Source organism: Amphibalanus amphitrite, unplaced genomic scaffold (assembly GCF_019059575.1).
Source record: "Amphibalanus amphitrite isolate SeventyFive unplaced genomic scaffold, NRLGWU_Aamphi_draft 000102F_arrow, whole genome shotgun sequence".
In the NCBI taxonomy this organism is placed as follows: domain Eukaryota; kingdom Metazoa; phylum Arthropoda; class Thecostraca; order Balanomorpha; family Balanidae; genus Amphibalanus; species Amphibalanus amphitrite.
Window position 1 is genome coordinate 697,401 of NW_024881597.1, and position 27,057 is coordinate 724,457.

The 27,057-nt window shown below is 47.8% G+C and overlaps 1 protein-coding gene across 1 annotated transcript in view; it reads right to left on the reverse strand.

Annotated features, from left to right (window-relative positions):
* Positions 1–2,318: 2,318 nt before the first annotated feature.
* LOC122380626 (nephrin-like) overlaps positions 2,319–27,057 on the reverse strand; it is a 67,770-nt gene continuing 43,031 nt past the window's right edge. The window contains exons 5-16 of the mRNA XM_043363957.1: positions 24,933–25,139; positions 15,316–15,470; positions 14,205–14,349; positions 13,125–13,255; positions 9,719–9,890; positions 6,004–6,161; positions 5,596–5,731; positions 5,083–5,436; positions 4,682–4,796; positions 4,164–4,357; positions 3,752–3,879; positions 2,319–3,566 (exon numbers count right to left, since the gene is read on the reverse strand). Of these exons, the coding sequence (XP_043219892.1) occupies positions 3,390–3,566; positions 3,752–3,879; positions 4,164–4,357; positions 4,682–4,796; positions 5,083–5,436; positions 5,596–5,731; positions 6,004–6,161; positions 9,719–9,890; positions 13,125–13,255; positions 14,205–14,349; positions 15,316–15,470; positions 24,933–25,139 (2,072 nt within the window). The 3' untranslated portion in view covers positions 2,319–3,389. The remainder of the gene's footprint in view (positions 3,567–3,751; positions 3,880–4,163; positions 4,358–4,681; positions 4,797–5,082; positions 5,437–5,595; positions 5,732–6,003; positions 6,162–9,718; positions 9,891–13,124; positions 13,256–14,204; positions 14,350–15,315; positions 15,471–24,932; positions 25,140–27,057) is intronic.

The window sequence follows — 27,057 nt, forward strand, 5'->3', positions numbered from 1 at the left end:
ATTACATTTTGGAACAAATATTACGGATATGATACTAAAACTATTCAGTCGATGAGTCACAGCATTCAAAACAAAATAACACACTTTTGTTTTCGTACATGAGCTATAACCCTAAACACATTCGTTCATCCTCCGCGAAGGAAGGTCACATCAAAAACACCATAGCGAGATACGTACGCGCATATGACAGATAACTCAGTCAACCCGCCGCGAGTACTTTGTCGTACAGTGATAGAGATGTGTTCTGCTTTGTCTGAATGTTGATGATTGGCTTTTTGTCGCGAATGTACACTGTTTCAAGTGTGACGAGCCGTCTACGATCCTGACAGTGTGCTAGGATGGATGTGTTGGTCACGAGATCGTCACGTGTGAGTGCGGTGTTGTGATGCTCTGTGTAGTGTTTCTTGGGGGCTCCGTCCTGCAGGTGCATTGTGAGACGTCTGCTCAGAGACGTTGTGGTGTGACCAATGTAGTATACTTCGCGGGTCGCGCAGTCCCCGGCTGTACATTTAAACTGGTATACTACATTGGTCTGCTTGAGTGTTGCCGTGCTGCGTGTGGGATTGTTTTGCATCACCAGTGAGGATGTCTTGGGGCTAGTGTAGTAGACCTGAACTACCAGTCGCTGTTCCCCATCTGTAGGTTGGCAGTTACGGCGAACAATACCGCGGATCACCTGCTCATCCGTCTTCCATGTTGGAGACATCGTGCTGCGGTAGTACACTTTTAGCTCGTCTTTCTTTGTCTTTGGCTCCTTGTTTGTCACATGGTTCTCAAGCATGTTTTTTACAGCGTCGTCAAACATGGAATTGCTGTACCCATTATCTACTAGGATCTTACGAACCCTCTCAAGTTCAGTGTGAAGTAGATCCCAAGTCGAGCAGTGTTTCATGGCCCGTCTAATGTACGCCCTTATGACACCTGATTTGTACGAGTCAGTGACGTCACCCTCCCCATTCATGCACCTGCCGAGGTCAGTGGGCTTCCGATACACATCTGTGACGAATTCACCACTGCTGCAATCAATCATGACGTCCAAAAATGGCAGCTTCTGTCCTACGCTATGGTCAACTGTGAAATTTAAAACTGATTCCTGGCCTAGTTTCATGCGCAGCAGGTCTAACTTTTCAGCATTTTCGACGTCAACAAAAATGTCATCTACATAACGATAGTACATGAACGGTTTGACATCATCACAGAGCAGCACTTTCCTTTCGACATGTAGGCTTGGGCAAACAGAACGCCTAGTGGGGATCCCATTGCGACCCCGTCCACCTGTACATAGAGTTTGCCTTCAGGGCACCTGAACGGCGCCTCCGTTGTGCACGATAGCAGCAACTGCTCCAGGATGCGTTTGGGTAGTCTCGGTGGTGGAAGGGTCTCATGATTGTAGACATACTCAAGAATGATCTCAATAGTCTGCTGAACAGGTACATTAGTGAACAGACTCTCCACATCTAGAGAGGCTAGAGAACCTTTTGGTTTCTGGGACCTAAGAATGTCGACAAATTCATCGGTCGATTGAACAGAGTGCTCAGACGGAATATACGGCGAGATAATCACATTCAGCTGTTTAGCTATCTGGTAAGTGGGAGTCGGGATCTATATATATATATATATATATATATATATATATATATGTGTGTTTAGGGTTATAGCTCATGTACGAAAACAAAAGTGTGTTATTTTGTTTTGAATGCTGTGACTCATCGACTGAATAGTTTTAGTATCATATCCGTAATATTTGTTCCAAAATGTAATTGAACCCATTTATCTCAAAGTATGACTTCTAAAACTGTGTGACTGTAATTTTCTTGAAAATGATCTCTGATAGATCGAAACGTCGAACAACAATATAGCTATGATATTTTGTATTTATGACATCTTTTGGTAATATTTTACATTCTCACGAACCCGAACCTCGACAGTGCATTCGCCGCCTCGAAAGTCTTAATAAGAAGAAGATAAGTGCCCATTATGCTGTTGTGTTTAACAAAACTTGCATATATATATATATATATATATTATATATATATATATATATATATATATATATATATATATATATATATTATATATATATATATATATATATATATATATATATATATATATATATATATATATATATATATATATATATATATATATATATATATATATATATATATATTTTACCCATTCCAAGATGAAAACCTTGTGTACGTTCTTGCCAGTAGGTATATATGTATGGAAAATATCAGTTTTTCCTAATTTTCATTCTTCTTTCCCAAAAATGGCCGCTCTAGCAGGTATGTACAAGACGATAAATGGCAACGTAGGAGGTACACTATGTATAAAACTCACAATGCACACTGCACGCCTTGGCAGATACAATTAATACAGCTTACAATACACGCGAAGTACAGCACCAATTATATCAGCACAAACATCATTGGCAGGCGGCAGCCATGATGGCTCCACTAGTTCCCTCTCCCCCGGTAGCCAATGGATGAACAAATATACTACAAAGTTTGACACATCTTGACGAAGCGCACTTACATCAAATGCGGACAAGTGTGACGTGTGTATGATATACCTGTGGTGGTCATCTGTCAACGGAAAATGCTTTCTTCCAACTGCCTTTTCCATCGACCAATGACCAGTTAATAGACCAATAAACGGAGTCCTGCATCGAGCATTCCGATTATTTTGATAAAGGGATGAGTAAATTTTACCTTCATTCCTTTCACTATATAAGACAACTATCCTTCCGTTGCATGTGTTTTCGGTGGTCTCTTCAGGCCAAACGACGACAGAGACAAATGATAACTGTCATCCCAGGAAAAGCATGGGCGGCACAGCACATGGTAATGATATGACGACAGAACAGAAACATGCCACATTATGCAAACATTATGACTGGTACGACGCATAAAAAGCCTCACGCCGTCTCCACGGCCTTCAGGCCCTAAGTCCGCGGACAAGTCAATTCATAACTTCCGGACTTTGCGAGCACTTGTCGCAGACAACCATCCATAGCTGAAGCACAACATATCACATAGGAACATGGCTTTTCAGCTCTGATTATCGGAGCGGCGTTTTGACTTCACCGCAGCCAAGAATATGGCCCGGCAGTCCAGCTGCAGAGAGCGGGCCCAGCTCGCGACGGCCCGTGGCAGACACTGCTGACTGCATTAGAGCGCTGGCGTCCTCCGCACAGGACAGCTTCATACAACTCTCCACCGACTCGCGACCTTCGCGCACAACCCTGCCCTGACCACCCGCCTATATTCAATCCTTGTTGGTCGCTGCTGGACGGTCGAGACTGCACAACACTCCTGACCGCCTACTCCTACACCGGACGATCCTGCTCCTAAGCAAGACTCCTAATCCCTGACGGCTCGCTCCTACACCACACTCTCCTGATCGGCGCTCCTCACAGTTCGCACTCCGCTGGTGGCCAGCGCTGGCCGACGGGGGTTGAACGTGGCGAATGTCACCACGGGCTGCGAGTCCGCTGGACGTGCCGTTCTCCCAGCGTGACCCGACCGGGGCAGGGTCAGGTCGTCAAACGGCACGCCGCCCTGCACAAATAAAGACATACTGTAAGGTCGGGGAGTTCCCAGTCAAGCAATCGAGTAAGGAAGTACCTAGTCAAACAATCATATACTTAGCAAGGCCGAGCTGTGACCATTATGGTCTTTCTTCACTACGTTTTATTGTACTAGGAAAAGGATACATCAACATCAAACGAACACGGTTGACTTACCTGGTCGCGCCTGCAGCCAATCTGATGGCTCATCGGGCGCGGGGACAGGTTAGGTGAGCCCTTTCGTGGCCAGCTAACACTCAAGTGGTTCAGAAGATGACTCGTTGGAGCCAAGTCGTAGCCCGAATCTGTCGACAGCAACAGCATGCAGCAAACAAGTCATTGCGACCGTCACAAGCTGTGTAGACTGTAGAGACAACAGCTGCTCAAATCTCCATTTGAATCTGTCATATGCTTTTTGCGCTTATCCACGTTATCTCTGCCTATCTACGTTAATGCGTCATCTATATACGCTAATGCAGTTCACTGGTTTACTCAAACATCGATTGATATACCTACCCGCACGGTCTGCTAAAAAGTCCAATCAAGTACCAAGAACAGTTTCTGCAGCTGATTTCAAAGCTCCACTGACCGTGAACGCTCGGGTGCTGGTTGATCTGCAGGCAGTGTCCGCTGGGGATCACGTCTGGGTTCTCCGAGTCGCCCAGCTTGGCCCCGACCACCGTAGGCCGGTCTGGCGCAGGACTCGGGGTCATTCTCTCCTTCAGCATCAGTGAAGAGTGGATCAGGTCGGCCTGGGGCGCCGGCGGCTTGGCCTGGCGACGACTGAAACAGAATGAGGAGTTCCGCTATGGTCAGAACAGCTTCTACAGAACATCTGAGCCTTTTGAATGTGCATCAAGTTATTTAGCAGGCTAGTGACAGGCCCGTCAGCTGATGGAATTCCCTCGTGATATCACAAGAAATGGGCCAGCCGTTCAGGCGATGAACTTCACCTATGAAATAAAGGTGCAGTGCAGTGAGGTCACCGCCCGGGTTCACCGCTTACCTTTACGGACTGAATACAAACCTCTCATAGGTACGCTGGACCTGAAGCCCAGCTGCCCCGTCTGCTGGACCTGTCTCTCACCTGCTGAACCTGTTTCTCACCTGCCGAGTTTGAAGCAGACGACCACGCCGACCGCGATGATGATGAGGGAGGCCACCACGCCGATTAGGATGGCCAGCAGAGGCGTCAACATCAAACCGTGGTCGGGTGGCGCCTCTGGTGACGGAAAGCGCGCTGTCATAAGTTGGTTCTTTCCGTTCTGTTTGTACATCATCAGCGATAATTCACATGTCCTCGAATTAAAGGCGTCACATTGCATAATTATATATTACGTGCATACTGCATATACCTACTCGTAATTTTGTGTCCTGAGCTCCATAAAGATTACGCTGACATGTGGATGACTGTTTCCATGTGAAAGGTCGTGCTCCAAGAAGACCAAGAAACAGTGCTCAAACATCGTAGGAGCCCAGAGACCGCTGTTCCCCAGATCAGATCAGACCTGTTCCAGTGTTGCTGCTGCTGCTGGCGCTGTTGCTGCTGCTGCTACTGCTGCTGCTGATGCGCTTCTCGGCGGCCTTGAGCGTGAAGCCGTCGAGGGTGGTGGGTCTGCTGCGGCCGCGCGCGTTGAAAGCGTACAGACGCACGCGCAGCTCGACGCCGGCCGGCAGCCGCTCGGCCTCGAACTCTGGCCGGCCGGCGCTCAGGTTTCGCTCCAGCCGTCCGGAGGTAGCGTCGTACAGCTCGGCACTGAAGCGCTGCGGCAGGCCGCCGTCAAAGCCGGCCGAGCAGACCACGCGCAGTGACTCGGACGTCTGGTTGACCACCGAACAGTTGTGCACCGGGTCCGGAGGACCTGGCGAGAAATGAAACCAATCAAGACATTGCTGATGAGTGATGACGCATAGGTCGATGTCCTTTCCAACACCATCGCCGTGCCCAAGTACCGTGCTCAGCGATGTCTGCAACTATCTAGGAGCGTCAGTCACTGTCACCCTCTCTCCTGGACCGTTACCTGCGGGTACGATGTGGAAGACACAAGGTCTGGCCATGTGGCCAATGCCATTGTCAGCCGCGCACACCAGTATGCCGTAGTCGAGGTCGGTCTTGGGCGTGTAGAGTGCCCGGCTCCGCATCCCACTGGATGTGATCTGCAAACGCACAGACCTCAACGGGTCAAACCACTGTTGATCAAATCGTGAGGCCCAAATACAAGTCTCCAGAGTGACGCCCCCGACTTGGAAAATCAAACGTGTCTGAGTTGTGGTAAAGCACGAAGTACCAAGAGAATCTGGGTAAAGTAGGTATTTGAAACTAGAGCCATTACTTATCTGGATCAACCGTTTGGAAACGGCTCTATTTCCTGCGACGACCGGAAGGACTAGAAAGGTTAGTCCCATAATTTTTTTAGGTATGGACTGACCTGCGAGAAGGGCAGGTCCAGTGTCTCGATGCTGGTGTTGAACTGCCAGCGGAAGGTGACGTCGGCAGGGTTAGCGTCCACCTGACACGTCACCTGGGCCGGCTCGCTCTTAGCAGTGCCGTACTGAATCTGCTGCTCTGTCACGCACACGGGCGAATCTGCAAAGGCAAAGCTAAGTTATCGAAAGTGGATGATGAGCCATAGGCGTAGGAACGTTTTCGAAAGTGGGGGGGCCAGGCTCCCAGAGGTCTAAAACCTAACCTACCCCCAAAATCCAATTTCTCCTCGGATTTCGGCCACTTTGTTTTCGCAAACATGCTCAGAGGTAAAAAAAAAAATCGAGACAAAACCAAAAATAAAAGTAGTTAAATTTCAGGGAGAGTCCCGTCCATAAACTCAAACTGATTGACGCGCTCTCCTGTCCTCCGCAGCCGTTGGCACCCATGCAAATTCCAGAGGCATCCAGCAGCTTTTTCATTAAGAGCAAGCGTGAAATGTGCAAAGCGAGTCTTTTCAATATACCTATAAAAATCAGCATGAACGGCCCAGTTAGGCTCAGCCAGGCCTGTAACGTTTTTAAGAGGTTTTATATTAGCGACCACTGCAACTGGGCTGATTGACTGTCAGAGGCCGGTGTGGGACTTTTAGAGGCCGGTCTGGGCCCTCTGAGGCCGTTTAACACTCGCCGGCCCGGACCTATAAGTTTTCTACATACGCGACGGCCGAGGGGGCGGGGAGCAGGTACGACCCCCCTTGCCGTTTCGCCTAAGGTGGAGCTAGCGCGTCGCGGAAAAAACGAGCGTGTGCGCCGTTACGAGACGCAGCGATACCCGAGGCTCAGGCGATACCCGATTCTAAGGTCCTAGGTCAACCGTTGACCTGAGGTCAAGCCAAGTGCCTCAAGGCACAGTTCCATTTTTGGTGAATAACTTCGCAAAAAAACGGCCACAGAGCCGCAATTTTGCCAGCATCGTGTTAGCCTCTCTCAGGCGCGTCGAATGATATACTTTTTGTTTGGGTGAGGTAAAATTAGAGTGTTGACTTCGGGTCACGGTCAGGTCAGCGCTCCCAGGTCACGAAATTGGTCGAATGAGGTCATGTCTCATGGCCTTCGATTCGGAAGGTCTTCCTGAGTCCAATGGTGGCTTTCCCGACTCGCTAGCTCAATTTGATCGGTAGTTATTGACGAAAAACTAAAATCACCCTTATAACGTCATGAATGACGTCGCGCAAGGTCAACATTGCAAAAGTGACGCATCGAACCTTGCAAGGAGTGCATGAAATCACGATTCGGTGTGCTTGAGGTAGTTGAAGATCGTTCCCGGCGCCAGAAAAAAGTTTTCAGTTTATCCCTATTGACTTATACCTAATGGTGAGGTCACGAAAATGACCTGACCTCATATGACCTTAAGAAAATCCGAGATGTACAAGTTGTGAGACTCCTAATGGATACTAGGTCCTGCAAGGTTCATTTCCCTGTGAAATCTCCTCTGACAGTGAGGGCGAAGTTGCGACATCTGAAGATCGTGCAGAGGTTCACTTATGACCTCATAGGTCAGTGACCTGATCTGACCCGAAAATGCGGTTGGTGTCAAAAGATCCGGCTTGATTCAAAGGTCAGGTATACCAAGCTTCAGCTCTCTATCACCGGCGTGTTCGGAGCTATCGCGAAAAAAAAACTGTATGGAGGGGCGGCACCCCCCTCGGCCGGCGAGGGTTAAGGCCCTCAGAGACCAGTACAGGGCCTGCAAAGAGCAGTTTGAGACCTTAATGCCGACTTGGGCCATCAGAGGCTAATGTGGGTCCTTACAGGACAGCATGGGCCCTCAGAGGTCAGTGTGGGACCCTAAAATGCCGGCATGGGCCGGCGTTGGACCCCAGAGGCCAGCAGAAGGCCCTCAAAAACCAAGATGGGCCTCTGAGGCCAGCATCGGTCTTCAGAATCCAGTGCAAGGCCCTCACTCAGAGGCTAATGTGGGTCCTTACAGGCCAGCATGGGCCCTTAGAGGTCAGTGTGGGACCGTAACAGACCGGCATGGGCCGGCGTTGGACCCCTAAGGCCAAGATGGACCATCAGAGGCCGATGCAGACCCTTAGAGGCCGGCATCGGGTCTCCAGAATTCAGTGCGGGGCCCTCAGAGGCACCTAAAGGCAAGTCTTGGGACCCCAGAGACAGAAATGAGGCCACCAGAGGCCGGTGTGAGGCCCTCAGACGTCGGCTGGGCCCTTGAGGCCGGTTTAGGGGCCCTCAAATGCCAGTGGAGGACCCTCAGAGGTCAATGTGGGTTCTCAGTGGTCAATGTGGGCGCTTGACCGCCATTGAAGGGCCCTCCGAGATCAGTGTAGGACCCTCAAAGACTGGTTTGGAAGCTGTTAATAGCTGGCGTGGGATTCTTGAGCCTCGTGATAATCGAATAAGTGCCAGAGCCCCATACGCCCATGGGGGCCCATTGTTTGTTTGGGGGGGGGGGTGGGGGCAAATGGAGGGGCAGATACAGACATTGCTAGCCCCCAGCCTGTTTCAACCGAGGCGGGGGCATGGTCACCCTGGCCCCCAGCTAGTACGCCTTTGACGAACTATGCCGACCCCATGAAGCAGATCTGGTCAAGCGTTGGTCGTTTGTATACGCATTCTCCTGCACCGTGCTAGTATTGTCTTACCTATACCCTTTCAGTGCTCGCTGTCCCGTGCATCGTAATCAGCAAAATGCTGCGGCACCAGGACTCACAGTCTTGTCTCTGATATGGTTTTCTTCATTGAGTGAAGGAAATTGCGGTCAATAACGCTGTAGAAACCAAAGGGAATCTTCACCAAAGGGCAAGCTGAATAGTTGTCAAGTTCTGGTGTTTAGGGTACCGGGCGGTAGGTACAGATAGACACTTAGTCAGCAAAAAGTGGGGGGCCAGTTAACATTGCTGGCCCCCCCACCTCCGAAAGTGGGGGGGCCATGGCCCCCCGGCCCCCCCCCCCCCTGTTCCTACGCCTATGTGATGAGCTGTGATAAACTCTTAGAGTTGAACTGAACTAGGCAGAACACCACTTCTGGGGATGACGAATCACTTGGTGCTGCCATCTTGACTACATTGAACGCTACGAAGCCCGTCCTCGAGACGAAGCGACTAACAGGGCTTAGGTCATACAAATAAGAGTAACCGCGGCTACCTACTTCTGAACCAGATACAGATCCGACGCAGCCCTAAACAACGAATAACAAATAGCAAAAGAATGGCGGCCTAAATGACGTTCCCAATCCCACTTAGTATCCACATGAGGATAGCTTCCTGGAAATGTACTGCCTAGAGGCCGCAAGTTTGACGCAGCAGTTCAATTATGTAATTGCATGGGGAATACCTAACAAGGCCCCCACTCCTGACTGGGGCCAGAGCGATAATCGCCTTCGTGAGTGGGAAAAGTTCGGTCACCCGGGCAGGAGCCATCGGCAAACGGGAATGCCAATGGGTCTGCAGCTATCATGGGTCCAAAGCCAGCTATCGATGAACACCTTCGCGGGATTGCTCTGTATTCGTGCCGTGTGGGCAGCGGTGTCGTTAGTAATGATTATTATTTCACTACAAGACATCAATGTCCAATATAATTCTATACATTGCGAACTTATGAATGGAAGCAATGAAATAAAGCAGTAGAAAAAGTTGATTACTTTCAGTCTTATTTACTGCCTTTGACTTCGAGAAAATTCGAGCACCGTATACTTACACAGCACAGCCATGTGTATGGGCCGGCTGTCCGTTTCTCCCTCTGGGTTGACCGCACGGCACACGTATCGTCCTGCCGAGCGTCGCGTCAGGTTCCGGATCACCAGACTGTGTCCGTTGATACTGACAATGTCGGCCTCAACAGAGGGAAGACTGGGCACTATCGGACGGTCCTGGAACGGAAACACAGATCATTACAGTGGCAGAAGCTTATTAGCTTATTGTTGTTACAGACTAGCCTATCGCACGGTTATTTTCGTGCAGTTTATTTATTCCACCTATCTATACCTTGCTATAATACACAACACTCGCTCGTGCGACGCAGTCATCATCCCTTCATGAGAAAGGGTCGAATTAGGCCTCTATGTAACAGGCTTCAATTACCTACATCCAAAACGTTTTGATGACATGGTTATCCAACACTGAAAGAGCGTTTAAAAACCTTTAAATATTTCCTCTACAATACCGGCATCCGGCATAACTCAGTGACCAAGGTCAGTTATGTCACTGTGAGGTACCTAGTGCTTGCGTAGTTTGAAAGCAGTGTAGTACTGGCAAGGTCGGCTTCACGCAATGAAAGGAGAAGGAAGGCCATCTTTCACGTCAGCGCAGCTGAGTGGGGAACTTCGTCTCCTGCGTTATCTCCAGCGGGCAGACAACAGGAGCCGCACACCACCAAGAAGGACCCACACACCCTCCCCTGTGGTGATGCAGCTGCTGACATGCGTACTAAGCATTCCCGAGGGATAGGTTCGAAGACAAGACGCATATCAGACGCATATCTGCATATCATACACGGTGAAACATTCTTTATAATCATGTCGTTTTCATATCCCGCGCCGGGCCGGTGCTCTGAGATTCCGCGCCGGGCCGCGGGGGGTGTCTGAACACCCCCCCCCTTCTAACTCGGCTCCTAGGCCACGTAGCGACACGCGGTAAGCGGCAATCGAAAGAACGTCAAAAATAAGGTCGAAAACACTTCAGCCATTTTTTGGGTCAGGAGTCAGGTCAAAGGTCAGGTCACCAGAGGTCACCAAAGGTAAAATGTTGACTATTTCAACATTTTGGAAACTGCCAACGGCTATCTCGGGAACCGATAGAGCTACAGTGCCGCAAAAAGCGCATTCGATAGCCCTTTTACAGACCTTTCTGAGAAATGTTCTCAGATTTGACCTCAGGTCAACGGTTTAGTCTCCAGAGGGCAAAAACTCCAAAAATAGCCGTTTTTACGAAAAACGTTTTTTTCGGCAATAACTTTTGACTCAAAAGAGCTATGACATTACTTTTGCCAGCATCGTGTTCCTCTCGTCGAGACGCGTCGAATGTTTGACCTTGAAAGGTCAACTTGAAAATTTGACCTCAGGTCAAGGTCATGACCTGACCGGAAAAGGTCATGTTACATATCAGTCGCTCTGCAACGTCGAGCCGAACACATCTAAGGCGTTTTCAGCGCTCTAGCACGCCTCTATCAGAAGTTATCATCGAAAAACTGTTAGATTCTGTCAGACTTCAGAGGTGGATCTAGCTCAGAGTTTTTTTTTTGGGGGGGGGGGCAAACCATAACAATTTATCGATTCTTTCCATGCATCGCCCATAGGCGTAATCTTAAAATTATGCCGTTGGGGGGGGGGCAAATGCCCATTTTGCCCCCCCCCCTGGATCCGCCACTGGATTCTGTTCGTGACCTGAGATGACCTCGAGGACATAACGAGGGGTCACAGCTGCCATTTTCTGGTTCAGTGTGTCTATTCTACCTACATCTCGATGTTTGACAGTGTCTAGAATAGCGTTCGTGCAAAACAGACGCTTTTCAATTTTCCCCCATTGACTGATAATGGAGAGGCCGCAAAATTGACCTGACCTTAGGTCACCGATATCAAAATTCCGAGATATACATTATTTTAGATAGTGTTGCTCTAATCAATCGCTGAAAGTTTCAAGGCAATCGTTCAGTCGGTGTAGCTATGACGAGCATTCTTATTTTTTTCTGAGGTGAGGTCACTTGGCGTGACCTGGTGACCTGACCTAAGGTGACCTGGGTCTGAAATTTTCACAACATGTGCGGAAAAGATGCACGAACAGGTGTGCCAAAAACCGCAAGTGGGGGGGGGGGGGTGTTCAAACACCCCCCCCCCCCGGCCCGGCGCGGGATATGCTATATGCTCAAATTTAATCATTTGTGCGTAAAATGTGTGGAACAGTTATCAAAACATCAGAAATGATCCAGACCTATAAAGCAAAACTTAAAAATATTTACATACAAACAATTTTTTTTTGCAGCACTGCCGACGACACATTTCTATTTTCCTGATTGCGAATGAAAAACACGCCTCTGCATAAGAGATCAGATTGACCATTCACTTAAAATGGTTGACGTTAACAAAAGCTTATGTCAGAACACGATTTATGCTTGGATGCAAGTCCCCCTTGTTTTTCAGTCGCTGAGAGTAATAGCAAAATGAAGGGTGCGCCGGCAGCCGCTCCCTTGCTCCTACTAAGGAACTGCCGCGCATCCCTTCCAAGCCATCGCCCCCAGTTTCCAACAGCGCTGTTTACCGTGGCTCTACCGTCGCAGCAACACCAGCATGCAGAGGGTTGTCTGAGTGAGAGACGCTGTCCAGGCAGACAATTGGTGCAGGGTAGGAGTCACCCAAACAAACAGACCAAAGAAAGAATGAGAGAGACACCCCGGCCGGCAATTGATTAGAAACATAAAGATACCTCAATGCAGACAGTGGATGGCGATTACAAACAGTTGACGGGCGGGTTTGGAGGGACATTCCCCTTCCTTTCCCCCGATAAACAGTCCGACCGGGGAGGACGGAGACTGGCGTGGCGGCAGAGCAGCCCTGCGGCGTACCCAGCCGGCCGTATCCGGTCGTTCTCCGTCGGCCGGCCGGCCCTAAACCCTGATAGTGCTGGAATCCCGGCCCCGGCCGTGTCATGACGTGCTCGGCGGTCGCATCCGGTGGCCGGCGCGCTCGTAAGCCGCGCCGCCACCGTCGCTTTATCTTGAGAGCGCCATAAATCGACGCGCCTGGTGCGGCTTAACCTCGCCACAGCCGCATCATCTTCGCCGCAGAGATTTTCCGGCTGCAGTGAGCGCCACTGAGGCCCCTGGGCCGCCGCGATGACCGGAAGACGACTCACATACACAGCGGAGCTGATGGATCGGATAAAGGCCGTGACATCGGACGCCTGGGGCAGGTGCCTAACGATGTTCGTTCTCAGGAATGACTGTCTGTTGGACTGTATGATTATACACATGCAAATTATATGCATGATTAGTCTGGATAAATGTAGGCACCTTTCCAGCGATGTGAAATTGATTGTTTTCTAGACATTTTGTTGTGCCGTTTGATCGCAGTATTTATGCTGCGAATGCCAAACATCCGTCGGTTACTCACGTTATGTAGCCAGCTCAGGCTGTAAATGACGGGATTGGCCTTGATGTCACACTCGAAGTAGACGTCCTGGCCTTCCCGTATGTTCTTTGGGTCCAGAGACGGACCCAATCGCAAACTCACGATGGGAGCGACTGAAACGACACAAAACGCCCGTCAGCGCACAGCACGTTAATACATGTATTCAAATACCAATCAAGATAGAAGTGATGGGCAACAGGGACAACCACAGCAAATACAGCATAACAAGTTTGATGCTTTTAAACCTGGAAATAAGAAATTCACTTTGTAACAATATTGCGCGCACTTCCTTAAAATTATTTTCGGCATTGATTTGCGAGACATGAAACTTTGCATTCAATTTAGCGCTGAGTATTCAGTGCCTACCGAACGACGAACATTTATAGACAAGGACTCAATTTTCCTTTTTGGAGATTGGAGGACCTAAATAACATCCCTTCGATTTTAGATTAATCTTCTGAACTTCCGGAATGGGACAAAGTTTTCATTTTGTATATTTACTTGTGCTTATAACAATCATTTCCTTTTACGGCTTGCGACATTTGAAGAGGTTGAGCCTGCTTGCAGCCAACAATATACAATTCCAACTGATGGGATATAGTCTTTTAGCTCGATTATGTTCGGCCAGCTCATCTAGGATAATTCGGTTTCTAGTGAAGCTCCAACATTGGCATCCCTAATGATGTATTTGAGTTCATTTCATTGTATCCGTGGGACAAACAAAACAGAGAACGTATGCAGTGGTGGACTTGCTACCAAAGTTGACCTTCAATCCTAGCGTAACCCCAAAACCAAACCAGAACAGACAGACTGTTACTGCGTGACTCTGGCCAACTAGCACTGACCCCGCCAAATGACCGCCGAGCAACCGTGTGGACGGGGTCCCTGGGCTTGGAATGACTTAATTAGTACTTCCCTTTTAACTATGTGACAAAATTGACGACTGGAATTCAACGCTGACAATTAAATGCGGTCAAATAATAGGCGTTATTACATAAGTTACCTATCATGCAGCAGGCGACATTTCATATCATAACTGAACCACGCTTTGCGTCCACTCACAGCGCACGTTGAGCACCCTGCTGTCCTCGAGGACTCCGTCCCTGACCAGACGGTTCTCTGCTCGACAGCGGAGGAACCGGCCGTTGTCTGCCGCAGTGGGCGTGAAAGGCAGAGTGCTGCTCGTGATGTTACCCTGGCTCATCTCCTGTGGACACCGGGGCGCTGAGGTCACCGCACAGCCGCCGGTCAGCCTCGGCGGAGTGTGCTGCTGTATCTGTAAACAATGAATGTGTAATGCTTCACCGTGTGCGTTGAACATAAGAGCATGTTTTCCAACATTGACAGAGCCAAAGCTAATCATACATATTATATAGTCACTGTATTGATGCCATCATATTTCGGTTAAAAAGTGTTGGGTGCCAGAGTCGGTCATTTTTAGGTGGCAACCTGCAATTGATGACCACAATATTTTCAGCCGTGCCAATGAGCCCCGCGAATTGCATTTCACCCTGCCAATGCAATGGTCCATCAATCGGCGTCAGTGTGGCACGATCTCTCATTTACGGCACAGCAAGATAAATATCGTCAGCCGCGGCGCAAAATCACAATTCCATGCGACATTGCCCGGGGGGTCGGCGATAAATGCCACAGACGGACACTCCGCCATACGTTAGGGCCGCCGCCCAATGGACTCGTGCCGCGGAGGGCTGTTTGCTTCGGCTGGTTCGTCGTGTCAGAGCGGCCGGTCGCGGCTCTAGCACCGGGGTCGTGAACACTAATGGCGCTGGGTCACGCCATACTAGAGCGATGATCTGAGGCGGAAAACAGGGACGGTCCCGGCACCTGACACCTGTCACCCAAGGTCACGGGACTGCCTCATCACAAAGAACGTAACCAGGCAGAACATTATGTAATGCGTATCAAAATAAACCTAGCTTTCTATCTAAAACTAAGTTATAATTCGGTTAGTCGGAAATCTTTCTCGTATTTCTCATGCATGCAAATATCCTACTTTCTGCTACTTATATCACTCCTTCACAAATAAAACAAATTTATAATATTCCCAATTTATAGCACACTCCAAGTTCCAACCATTCCCTCGGCGGAGGCCAGGATTTCCCCCACCATGAGCGCGTTTCTGGTGATGTGTGGCAAACTGTCCGTCCCTTACCATGAGCGTGTCTCCGGTGAGTCGTCGTTGCCCAATCCACCAGGTGACATTGGCCGGTGGTCGAGAGCCCACGATGTGACACACCAGCTCGTACGGATGGCCGGGCTCCAGCGAGGTCTGTGCGGAGCCCAGGATTGACACCGACAGCGGCCGGACTGCGAAACGGAGAGGGAGAGGTCAGAGATGAACGGATCGACACTGGACAGTAGGTAACTGAACTGCGAATTAGAGAGACGGGAGGTCAAAAACGAACGGATCGACATTCGAAATAGACTGTACTCACGTAGCAGGACTGACAACCGGAGAGAGGGTAGGTCAGAGACGGACAAATCGGTGACGGCTGTACGATCGATATTGGACTCGCCGAATGGCGGGGTGTCGGGCAGTCCTCGAAGGCTTGCTCAATGCTCAGTGCTGCTGTTTAATGCTCAGTATTCAGCGCTCATTGTTGACTTTTTCAGTACTCTGAGCTGCTGGGACAAAACAGCGGCATCAGCGGCATCGCCGGTGGCTGGCCACTGTAATACGCCCCGGCACCCGTCTGATGGAATGATATCCTGTTGCACAGATCTGAAGGAAGTGACTCTAATGGCAATCACTGCGCGCTGGAGAAATACCCGTCGGCTCGCCACCTGCCTGCGGAGGCGTGCGGCTAGGAGGCGTCCAACACGGTATCGAGCCGGCGCCGCCCGCCCGCCGCCTCGGTCGGGAATGAGATATGAAGTTTCCTGTTTTCTTTGCGGTCGCGTGGGAAGGTAAATGGAATTCGCTGATGCGATCGAGCGCACTTTCAGCAGAGGTGTAAAACAAGAATGAGAGGCCGGGAAGCCTATTGATGGTGTCCCTTATGATGAGAATTGATAACTTATCAGTCTATGTCACACATGCCTCAGGTAAAGGTGATTTCCGTTGCGTTTCCTGACAAAAGACCTTTGGTATAGCTTATCAAAAACTTAATTTTAGATCTGTTCACGATATTTTTCATAAAATTGCTTTATCCATTTTCAAACGTTTCGACTTTATTCAAAGTCATCTTCAGTGTTAAGATAGACAAGTACACAATTACATGCTGACATAAATATACAAGCAGTCGATGCAGGGTATCAGTCGATGCACATCACACACTTCACAAAAACAAGACATAAAACATCATTCGTGTTGGTTCGGTCGTCTTCCTACAGAACGATACTTAGTTTAAACGCAGATGATCGGTCATTGATGGTCGGTTTCGCTTCAAATATGTGTAAAGATTCTAAAATTCGTAAATTGAAGTTTGAGCGTTTTTGATCTATGATTTTGAAATCGTCTATACTGAAGGGGGTGTCACATGCCAAAGAATGATCCCGTACAGACGATGCTACTGGACTGGATAAGAGTTCGCCCGTTCTGTGTGACCTACCCTTGTGTTGACAAACTCTGCTGTGGAGCCTAACATAGGTAGAACCTATGTAAGATCCTTCACACGAAGGACAACTGAACTTATAAACTACAGCAGATCGACACATTTTAGGGATAGAGTCCTTGAACTTGAACAGAGATCCAATAGTGAAGTTGTTTCTGAGAATGAATCGCGGGCTTAGATATGGGTAGTACTTTTGTAGGAGAGCGCTTATTTCATTTTTGAGCTTAATTGAGCGTTTTCCGAAAAACGGCAAAGTGAAAAAGCTTTCGAGTTTTTCAACCTGTGGTTGATTTGTGATAGTAATGAACCTTCTGTTAACCCTATTAGTGGCAGGCTCCTGGCTACCCTTATTAGTGGCAGGGGGGGGGGGCTGTTTACGACCCCCCCTTGATATCTCGAGATCTAACGGGCCGATTTTCAAAATTCAAACGGCATTCGATTTCGCTCAACGTGATCTACATTTCTAAAAAATAAAATTAAAAAATGTCAATAGGGGGGGGGGGGTAGAGGGGGGTAAAAACGGGCAAATTGCAGATACATTTTAGACTGTTTATCACGGCCAGGTTTCTGAACCAATCTTAACGCAACTTTTGCCGATCGATAGAGAATGAACCAGAAATTCACATGGATCCTAAAAATATGCATTTTCAAAAATCATAGGCGGATACAGATCATTGAGATTGGGGGTACACAAAAAGTATAGTAAATAAGGTTTTTGTTGGGACTGTTTCTAAAAAGGGTGGTAATGGTCTTGTCATGTTACAATTTTCTTATGAAAGAACGACTACAATTGTGTTGGTCATGCATAGGCGGTGTCAGGGCACCTATGTTGGGAGGTAAAACATAACCCCCCTTTTTGGACGCCTGGATCCGCCTATTATAGCAAAAACGTGTCAAAAGAGGATGCACAATAACTGTATATGTTATCACATGATACCTTTCATTCACTGTTCGTAAAACTGGTGCAGCGTCGTGATCTTCGCCCAAATGACTCGCTTCACGAATAGGACCCCCCAATTCCCAGTGCTCTGGAGCCGCCCCTGGTAAAGTTATGAACTTGAAATTTTCAGGAAATGTGCCCAATTTAGTTTTAGGAAAAGTCAGAAAATTTCAGCATCGTAGCTTCAGCGGTTTCGGAGATATTCCCGAAAAACCTGAGGGGTGGATAAAAACAACCCCCCCCCCCCTGCCACTAATAGGGTTAAGAAACTTGGCAATGGCGGCATCTACCAACGACCTTGGGTAACCGTTATCCAAGAAAAAACCTTTCAGGGATCTTAGCTCTAGATCGAAGAGCTTGTAGCTCGAGAATAAACGGTAGGCGCGATAAATAAATGACTGGATGACTGCCCACTTGATGGAAAATGGGACGAAACTAAAGAAGCTCAATCCTAGTCCGGTAAAGGTAGGCTTGTGGAAAACGGAAGTCTCAATAGAAGAGCCAATACGTTTTATCTTGACATCCAAAAAGGGTAGCGTTTGGTTGGACTCTACTTCTTTGGTGAACTTAATCTTTGGATGCTGCTCGTTAAGGAAGGATAAAAACTTTTCTACATGAGTGACGTGTCGAAAGACCAGAAAACAATCATCAACATACCTCCTATACAGGACAGGACGAAATTCAGAAGGGCAGGTAGTAAGCCAATTCTTCTCATGAAAGCATAAGAAAATGTTGGCAAAGGTAGGGCCAAGTGGTAGGCCCATCCCTACGCCGTCAAGTTGTTGGTACAACTGTCCGTTGAAAAGGAAAAACGAGTTGGTTACTGACAAATCTAACATTGAGCGGAATAGTTTCCGAGGGATGCCACTGACGCTGTCAGTCTGGCTGAAGAGAGAGTTGATTGCTATGTCAACCGTTTCACCTACAGGTATGTTAGTAAACAAACTTTCAATGTCAAAACTGGCCATAACCATATCTTCGGAAAATGTGAAAGTTTTTAAATCCGTGACGAACTCGTAGCTGTTTTTAACGGTAAATTCATTCTCAGTAAGGGGAGCAAGAATTGGAACTAAGAACTTCGCGAGGGCGTAAGTAGCAGTGCCACAAGCTCTGAAAATGGGACGAAGAGGTAAGTTCGGTTTGTGGATCTTAGGTTTACTGTATGCCTGGCCTATTCAAATACATTAGCATGAGGGGTGTGGTAATAACTGGTGTAAGCAAAGTGACCACGGTCAAAAATGCATTACCAAGTCAACATTTTGGGATGGCCTCGTTCAAAAAACGGCTAAGAGCTTCGGTCTAGACAATTATTTTATCGTTGGCATACAGTAAAATACATACCAAACTCGGCCGGTGATAAATTTTCAAGACCTCAGTCCTAACTGATTTTTGAACTCGGCCTTCGGCCTCGTTCAAAAATTCAGTAAGGACCTCGGTCTTGAAAATTTATTTACACCGGCCTCGTTCAGTATTATATAAGACCATATAGGATACCTGGCGAGGACCCAGACGCATACAGTTCGTTGTACGTATGTTCGGTAATAGCACATGCTTTTTTCAACTTGCTGAGCAGCCTATTAACTTTATCTTCTACACGTAATAACAGTTTGTGAAGTGGCTCATTCACAAGACAAAACTTAGTGCGATCTGACAGTATCTTTGTAATCTTTGCTAGATATTGAGCTTTATCTAAAATCACGACCCCCCTCCCCTTGTCAGGTCTAGTTACCACAATAGAAGAGTCAGATGCAAAATCCTTCAAAGTCTTGACATCATTTTTGGAAAATATTGGTGAAAACACTCTGGACGGACGAAACGTGTTGAAAAACTTGTAACTCACGGTACGAATCTGCTGCTTGACATCTTGAAAATCAAATCTTGAAGGGAGTGACAAAGACGATAACTTCTGGACGAGTGTCTCGAAATGAAGGAAATATCCATGAAAGCTGATCTTCCACACAGGTAGCTTGAATTCTAAGCCAAATGCAAGTAGGGTCTTGAGCCGAGTTGGTATAGGCTTCGATGAAAAGTTGAAAATGACTCTATCGGGATCGCAAGGCCGTAGACTGTTGTCAATTCCGATTCTGTGTAGTTTCCGATGATGAACAGCCTCATGATTCTTCCGAAATGTAGCTACAATGTTTCGGGTAATGTTCAGAAGCCAGTAATACTTAAAGAGAGAAAGAGTCTTCCTGAGATCTCCACGCTGAGCATCACAGTCATGCTTCAACTTCTCAGCGCGTTTCCTTTTGAACTGTATTTCTTGGTCGAGTAATTTGTTTTGCCATGATTTGTAAAACGCTGAAGATTGTAGGGACTTTGGCTGAAGATTGTAGGGATGCTCGCTTCGCTCGCTCCGTAATTACGGAGCGAGCGAAGCGAGCGTAGTCTTTCCTTAGATTAGGGTCATTCCATGTCAACCGGGACAGCCAAAATCGGCCACCTCTGCGATTTCGTTCAAACTTGGTATACTTATTGGCTATTGGGTGAAACCTCTGAGGGTGAAAGGATTTTGTCATATGCCCTCGGGCTACAGAGATACAAGTCGCTAAACTTCTGCTTTTTGAGCAGAATTGGACGTGTATTGCAATCTTCAAAGATCTATAGCTTCAACATTTTTGAAGCTATCCATGTCAAACAAACTGAAACCTGTACATAAGGAGTTATGCTAGTAAAATTTGACAATTTTTACATTTTTTGGTGATTTTGAATTTATTTTATTTTGAATTAATTTCTTAAAATGTAATTTGTGAAAAATGGGTACCCTTCGATTTTGCTCAAATTTAGATATTGTCTTCCACTACACGTAAGGCACATGTGCTGAGAAAATTAGAGTGAGCCAAAGATAACTTTGGATGATATAGCAACAAGTAGTGCAACGTAGCACGGGCGGTGGAAGGGGCCGATTTCGCTAACTCCACCTGTTTATCGCCAATAACTCACGCCATAATTATTATATTAACGTCAAACTTTCAGTAGCTGTCCAGAATTGAATTGCAAATCCTCCCGTGCAAGAAATAGGTAAATCGGTCCACAACTTTTCTAGTAATAGCGGTGTAAAGTCAAACATTCCTGCCGGAGCGGCTCGGCGGCCGGCGCCGGCCGTTGCCGCCTGAATGGTAGACTGTGCCGGCGCGGGACGGTTCCATCTTTGCACCGCGCTTCTTACCGCTGATTATGATCGATTCGTGTCAAATTTTGTGTGAAGGCTTAAAAATGTACAGGCAATCTAATGTTCAAATAAATACGAAAATCAACTGGTAAAATTAAATTATTAGGGTGCAAACACAATATGTGACTATGACGTTTCCCGCGTCGGCCGATCCCCGCCTCTGCCGACGACATCTTACTCTTAGCAAGCCACCAACTGCCAAATTTATGGTAAGATTAACTGGAGATTCTCATAACACTACGAATGTCGTATAAAGGAAGAAATAGGAAAATCGGCCAGTATCTCTTAGAGCTATGGGCGTATAAACGCAAAATAGTCACTATAGCAAATTTGATCACGTTTAACCTCATTTGGTCTTGAATAGGTATATTGATCTAGGGCCATGAAATTAGCACACGATTAAGTTCCCCACCACCCCACATACAATTCAAATTCCGTTTTTTTTTTAATTCCCTTTTTTGCTAAACCGGGCTTTTCTCCCCTAGCGCTGGGAGAGTCAGGCGTATTTTCTTTTTGCAACCAAAGAGAGGCGCTGCCAGGAGAATGGCCAATTTCATCATTAAAAACTGGCTTACGATGACCAGCTATCTTCGTGGATTAGTAGTAAGTGTGCCGAGTGTACCCACCTCGAAATCAAAAGGTCGCTGGCTCGCAGCGGGTCAGCCTTAAGTGTTAAACACGCCTGGCCAGCCGGCAACTGTCGTGAGGGGCGAGGGCTAATGTTCGTATCTATGTAGGTAGCATTTGGCCAGTCGGCAACTGCCGTGAGGGCTGTACATATTAACGCGTGTTAGATTAGGTACATATTAACGCGTGTTAGATTAGGTCAGGTCACGTCAGGTCAGGTTAGGTTTGCTTTGGTTTGGGGTAGAAAGAAGCATCTCCGGGTAGCGCCTTTCCTTGGTTGCTAAAACGAAACACGCGAGTGCCAGACATTACGAAATCCAAAAGACAGTTACGTAGACGTCAGCCCATTCTGGATTTTTTATATGATGTAGCTTATGTATAGGAGAATAAAATATGTAAAAATCAGCAAAATCGAAGGGTACCCATTTTTCAGAAAATCAAAATTTATTTTTTGAATTTTAATTAAGTTCACTAATTAGTTAATTACGTCAGTATTGTTATCCTCAAATTGAAGCCTGACCTATTCCCTCCATTTCACACTTTGTCTCGTGGTGATATGTCTAAAACTTAAATGGTTATGACGCTTTAAAGATGATAATGTGCCTTGCCTAAGTCAATGTTTGTTGACGTGAATCTCGGAAACGTGACGTCATATCTTGACAAAAATATGTCTCCCTTCTTTTCACATATAGATGAGTAGTTTCACAAAGTTTCGCAAAAATCGGAGGAGGTGAGGTTCAAAATGATCATTTTTTGTCCCAATTGACGTGGAATGCCCCATTAACGGAAATTTCTAAGTATGAGCGGCCGGCCGTGCGGACGCTTTTGCGAGGCTTATATCTCAGTAACCACTTGACCGATTTACACGGGGTAATTTTTGTAGGGTAGCTTCATTTTTTCTACTAAGTATTGGACTATTCCCGATGCATGTGGGTGACCCCTTATGCACGTGCCACGTGCAAAACGAAGAGGTGTCAGTTTTGTAATTGTTGCAATATCTCGGTAACTACTTGACCGATTGCGCTGAAAGTTGGCATGTAGGTAGGCACCCACTAGGCACTGCATATCCATGTGCCAGAGTTGGGGTGCTGCTGCACGTGCGCACGTGCAGGGGTCCTTTCCAGATCTCGAGAACGGCTGGACCGATGGCGCTCAAATTTGGTACACGGTTAGGTACCAGTTAGTAGGGTGCCGTGCACAAGTCAGTTGGGACCCATTCTCATGCACGTGCGCACGTGCAGGGTGCCGCATCCAGATCTCGAGAATGGCTGGGCCGATTGTGCTCAAATTTGGCACATCGCTAGAGACCGGTTAGTAGGGTGCCGACTACAAGTCAGTTGGAGGTACCCCCTCGAAATTTCGCACGTGCAAGGCTCACCCTCTCGCTCGCTCCGTTAGTCGCCCCAAAAGGCGCTATACTGGTCTACTGCTAAGCCCTCGCCCGCACATGGGGGGGGGGTGGTTGCCACTCCCCCCCCCAGGTAGTCTTTCTGCTCTGCACTCAACATTTTTAGAGCTAGAAGGCTGATTTTTCGTATAGCTGCTCCTCTATCCTTTCTTGAGGTCCACTGAAAATTTCAAGTTTCTGTGATTTTTGGTTTCGGAGATATGACCTTGTTTTTCAGGTCATGTCATGACCCAAATGGCCAATTCTCAACATCTTGCGCCTGCCATGGGCCTTGTGAGCTTTTGACACCCTGATTTCGGCCTTTTTTGCCAGTCTTACCTCCCACCTATCATGGAACATGTTGTTCGACGATGTACAGGGGTCAAGGTCAGGGTCAAGGTCAACCTAGGTCATCTAAGATAATTGCGTTTTAGGCAAGCTGAATTTACTTTTTGTGAAGTTTTTTGACTGCATTTTTGGTAAAAGCTTCTCAGATCATGATTTCATGTAATATGGACCCAAAAACAATCGGTGCACACATCAGTATACACACAGACACACACAGACATACAAACACATATAATTGACCTTGACCTAACTTGACCTGAAATGACCTCAGCAGCAAAATTCTGGTCGGGTAGTGTGACAAAGAGGTTCTAGCTGGCTTGGCACCAGAAAACAGCATCGTCATCGGTATTTGATAAGCAGCGCACTTGATATCCAACGGTGACCCAAAACAGCAACATTTTTTAGTTTGACCTGACCTGGAAGGTCAATGACTGACCTGAGAAGGTAAAACTGGGTATCATTGGATTCATCTCTTCCCAAAGAATCTTTTTGGTCTTTACCGATAAGCTCTATCTCCAACAGGAACGAAATGGCGCGGGGGGGGGTGGCAACCACCCCCCCCCCATGTGCGTTCTAGGATGGGAAAATGGCATGTGCGGGCGAGGGCTAGATGAGACTGAGAGTTACGGCACACTCAAAATAGCATGGGTCGAGCAGAGATTCCAATTCTTGGAAGAAATCAAACTTCAGGCCAAGACGACTGACAGAGCCTGACAAGTGACAGCGATGTCATCCGCATCTGCATGACAATACAATGACAACAAAGAGCATTGATGAGGCCCTTCCTAGATCGAGGAAGGGCCAGGGAGGAAGAAAACTCGAGTAGAATGATTTTTTTTTAATTACTTGATATGCTGATAGTAATTATATGACAAATAGAAAACAAAATAATCGGTCATGTAATAAGGCTAATGATGGAACAAAACCCAGGTATCGAAACAACCGTCATTCAGGAGAAAGCTAGACCACTTTAATTGGGAATGAATATCAGCCCGAGATTAAATTGGGAACGATCGTATTAGACCCAAAGCAGGCTTAGTTGGCCAATAAAGTGCAGCAAATCAAGCTGCCTCCATCAACTGTCCAGATTTAGCCGCCTTTATCTGATGATGCTTTGTTTGTCAGACCAATAGAGGTCACCAAAGATCGATCCGAGCAAACAGATGGCCAGCCATCGGTCCCCGTGCACTTCAGCTTACGCAAGAACAGCGCTGCCAGCTCCAAATCAAATGCTTTAGAATGCTCATAGGTTCAGACCAAGCTGCTTCATTTGCATTTTGTTTTGAGGAAGGATCCCAGTTGGAAACTCCCAACAACTTTACGTGCGCTTTGTCGATTATGGAACTTGGGAAACCTTTCCTCAACACACCTTCGGGAGCAATTCCACCGCGATCGGCGTTCCTCTCACAGCTATGTAAGAAACCTCACCGCAAAGGCCACCATCTTTACCAGATAATCGATGCTTACGAGTAAATGCGATAAAGGAGATAGCTCATCATTTCGAGTCATCACTAATGTATAAGCACATGTTAGAGTATATGTAGTACAGTGAGCTCCACAGCTAACCATTTAGCTCGCAAGAAACCTAAATAATGAAATTGTGGTCCGTTTCAATCTTTTGAATGACTATGGCAAGTTAGATTGATTGAATGACCCTCCGCGATAAGCTTCCATCTGAATAATTGAATACTATTGTGAGAGCTCAGACTACGACATGACTTCAGCAGCGCATCTCACTCACAGCTCATCTCAATGACCAGTTTGCTGATGACGGGAGAGCTGATGTTGTTATTTGCCGCCGAGCAGACCAGACTCGAGTGCAGGTCGTCCCGGCCCAGAGGCGGCAGTCGCAGCACGTTAGTCACCTGACCCGACCCCTGGTCACCGCTGTCCGTGTCGTCCAATAGGCGGCCGTCTCGGAACCACGTGACGCGCGGCGGCGGCCGGCCTGCGGGTCAGAGCAGAGTCACGTGATATTTGTCAGAAGTGATGCTGTTGCAATGTTGTGATGATTAGGAATAACGTTGTGCATGGGCAAACACACAAAAGAGGCGAAAAAGCGGTCGACTCTGTAAAACCGCCGTTTTGTAACAGGATAACAGACATGAAGAATTCACTGCGTGATAAGAGGCAGAGTGCCATATAGGCACTAGTATTACGGTACATGGTGAGCGCATAGTGACAATAAGAGAATAGAACATACGTGAGGGTATGGACTTTTGAGCTCCTACCCCTCGATAGGTACACCCGAAGGCGGGCATCACATTCACAACTCCTCAGCAGCTCAATATCTGGCAATACGAGCGGATGCATACGAGTCTGCTTCACTTCAGGAGCCTAAAAACACAGCTGTGTGCTTCACTGTGACCACGCTGTTCCCTCATGATCGTTCTCCTGCTCTGTAGTCAAGCCCGGCACAGCAACCCAGGCCAGCCGAGCGTGAGCTGATCCTCCTCTATCCAGGGATCAAGGCTGGCATGTCGATCACTGTATCCCTCGTCCGAGTCGGTGCGACAGCGACATTGTTGGCCGAGCGACCAGCAAACTGAGCGGAGTGTGCCCTTAGCTGACAGAGCGCCGCTGACTTCCTGATACAGGAAAACATCTAGTACTTACGCCAACTTTATCAGCCAGTTTGGCAGACGACCCATTCGACACTGACCACAAACTGCACAGAAATCGCCTGATGGCCGGCCGCGGAAACAGCTTATTAGTGTGTAGCATGGAAGTCGAATAGCGATTGCAGCCATCACGTGTTTTATTCAGTTCTGCCTACCGATGAAACGAACGGCATTGACTTTTAAAGGCAGCCATTACAGCCACAGTTTAGAGCCGTTTAAACGCATTGAAAAACATTGTCGGGCATTGGCAATGATAAATGACTGGCCTGGCATCATATGTGATGGAATTTATCTCCGCCCATCTTTCGTATCCGTCCTGTCTTTACCTATGTCTACCTCCGTCAAGTTTGGCAGTCTCCCTTTCTATCTATACGACAGTCTCTCGGTCATGCCGGCATATCGCTGTCGATGGTCTCCGTCGTAACCAACTCTCGGTCTCTGTCTCCGTTGCCGTCTCCGTATCTCCACTGCAGGGTCTCCGCTGCTGTCTCCGTGTCTCTGCCACGGTATATCAGTGGTCGATGGTCTCATTCACCGTCACTCGGTCTCTGTCACCGTCTCTCGGTCTCCGTCACCGTCTCTCGGTCTCTGTCTCCGTCTTTCAGCCTCTGTCTCCGGTACCGTCTTCGTGTCTCCGCTGATGTCCCTGAGTCTCCATCTCGGTATATCGGCTGTTGGTGGTCTCCGTCTCCGTCTCCGTTTCCCTTTTACCGTCTCCGCGTCTCCATCTCGATACATCTCCAGCTGGTGGTCCGTTACCATCTCCGTGTCTCCTCTATCGTCTCCGCGTCTCCATCGCGATACATCTCCGGTCGGTGGTCGATCAGCCGTGAGAGGTGCGCAGCCGACCGGTCACCGTCACCTCACCCGAACAGAGAACCCGTGAGAACCGTACCTGCTGGTCGCCCTGTGTCAGAGCGCGACCCGAAAGACGACACGACGACGACGACACTGGGACGAAATGTGACGTGCAGGCCGCAACGCGCTGCGCAGGGCCGTGCGCCGAACGGGAGCAGTGTTAGTGAGGTTTCAATAGCTGCAGAGGCATTCATGGCAGCCAGACTAGCAGGTCTGTGTATGTGTATGTCTCTGAGAAAACTTACGATTGGAAAAATAAGCATACAAGTTACGTCGTAAAAAAGTTCCGGGATCGTGGCAGGCATAAGCAATGTTGTTGTTTGTATGTGTAATTGTGGATTGCAATGTTTAGTCGATGGCTATGACTGGGAATCTGGTAGAGACAAG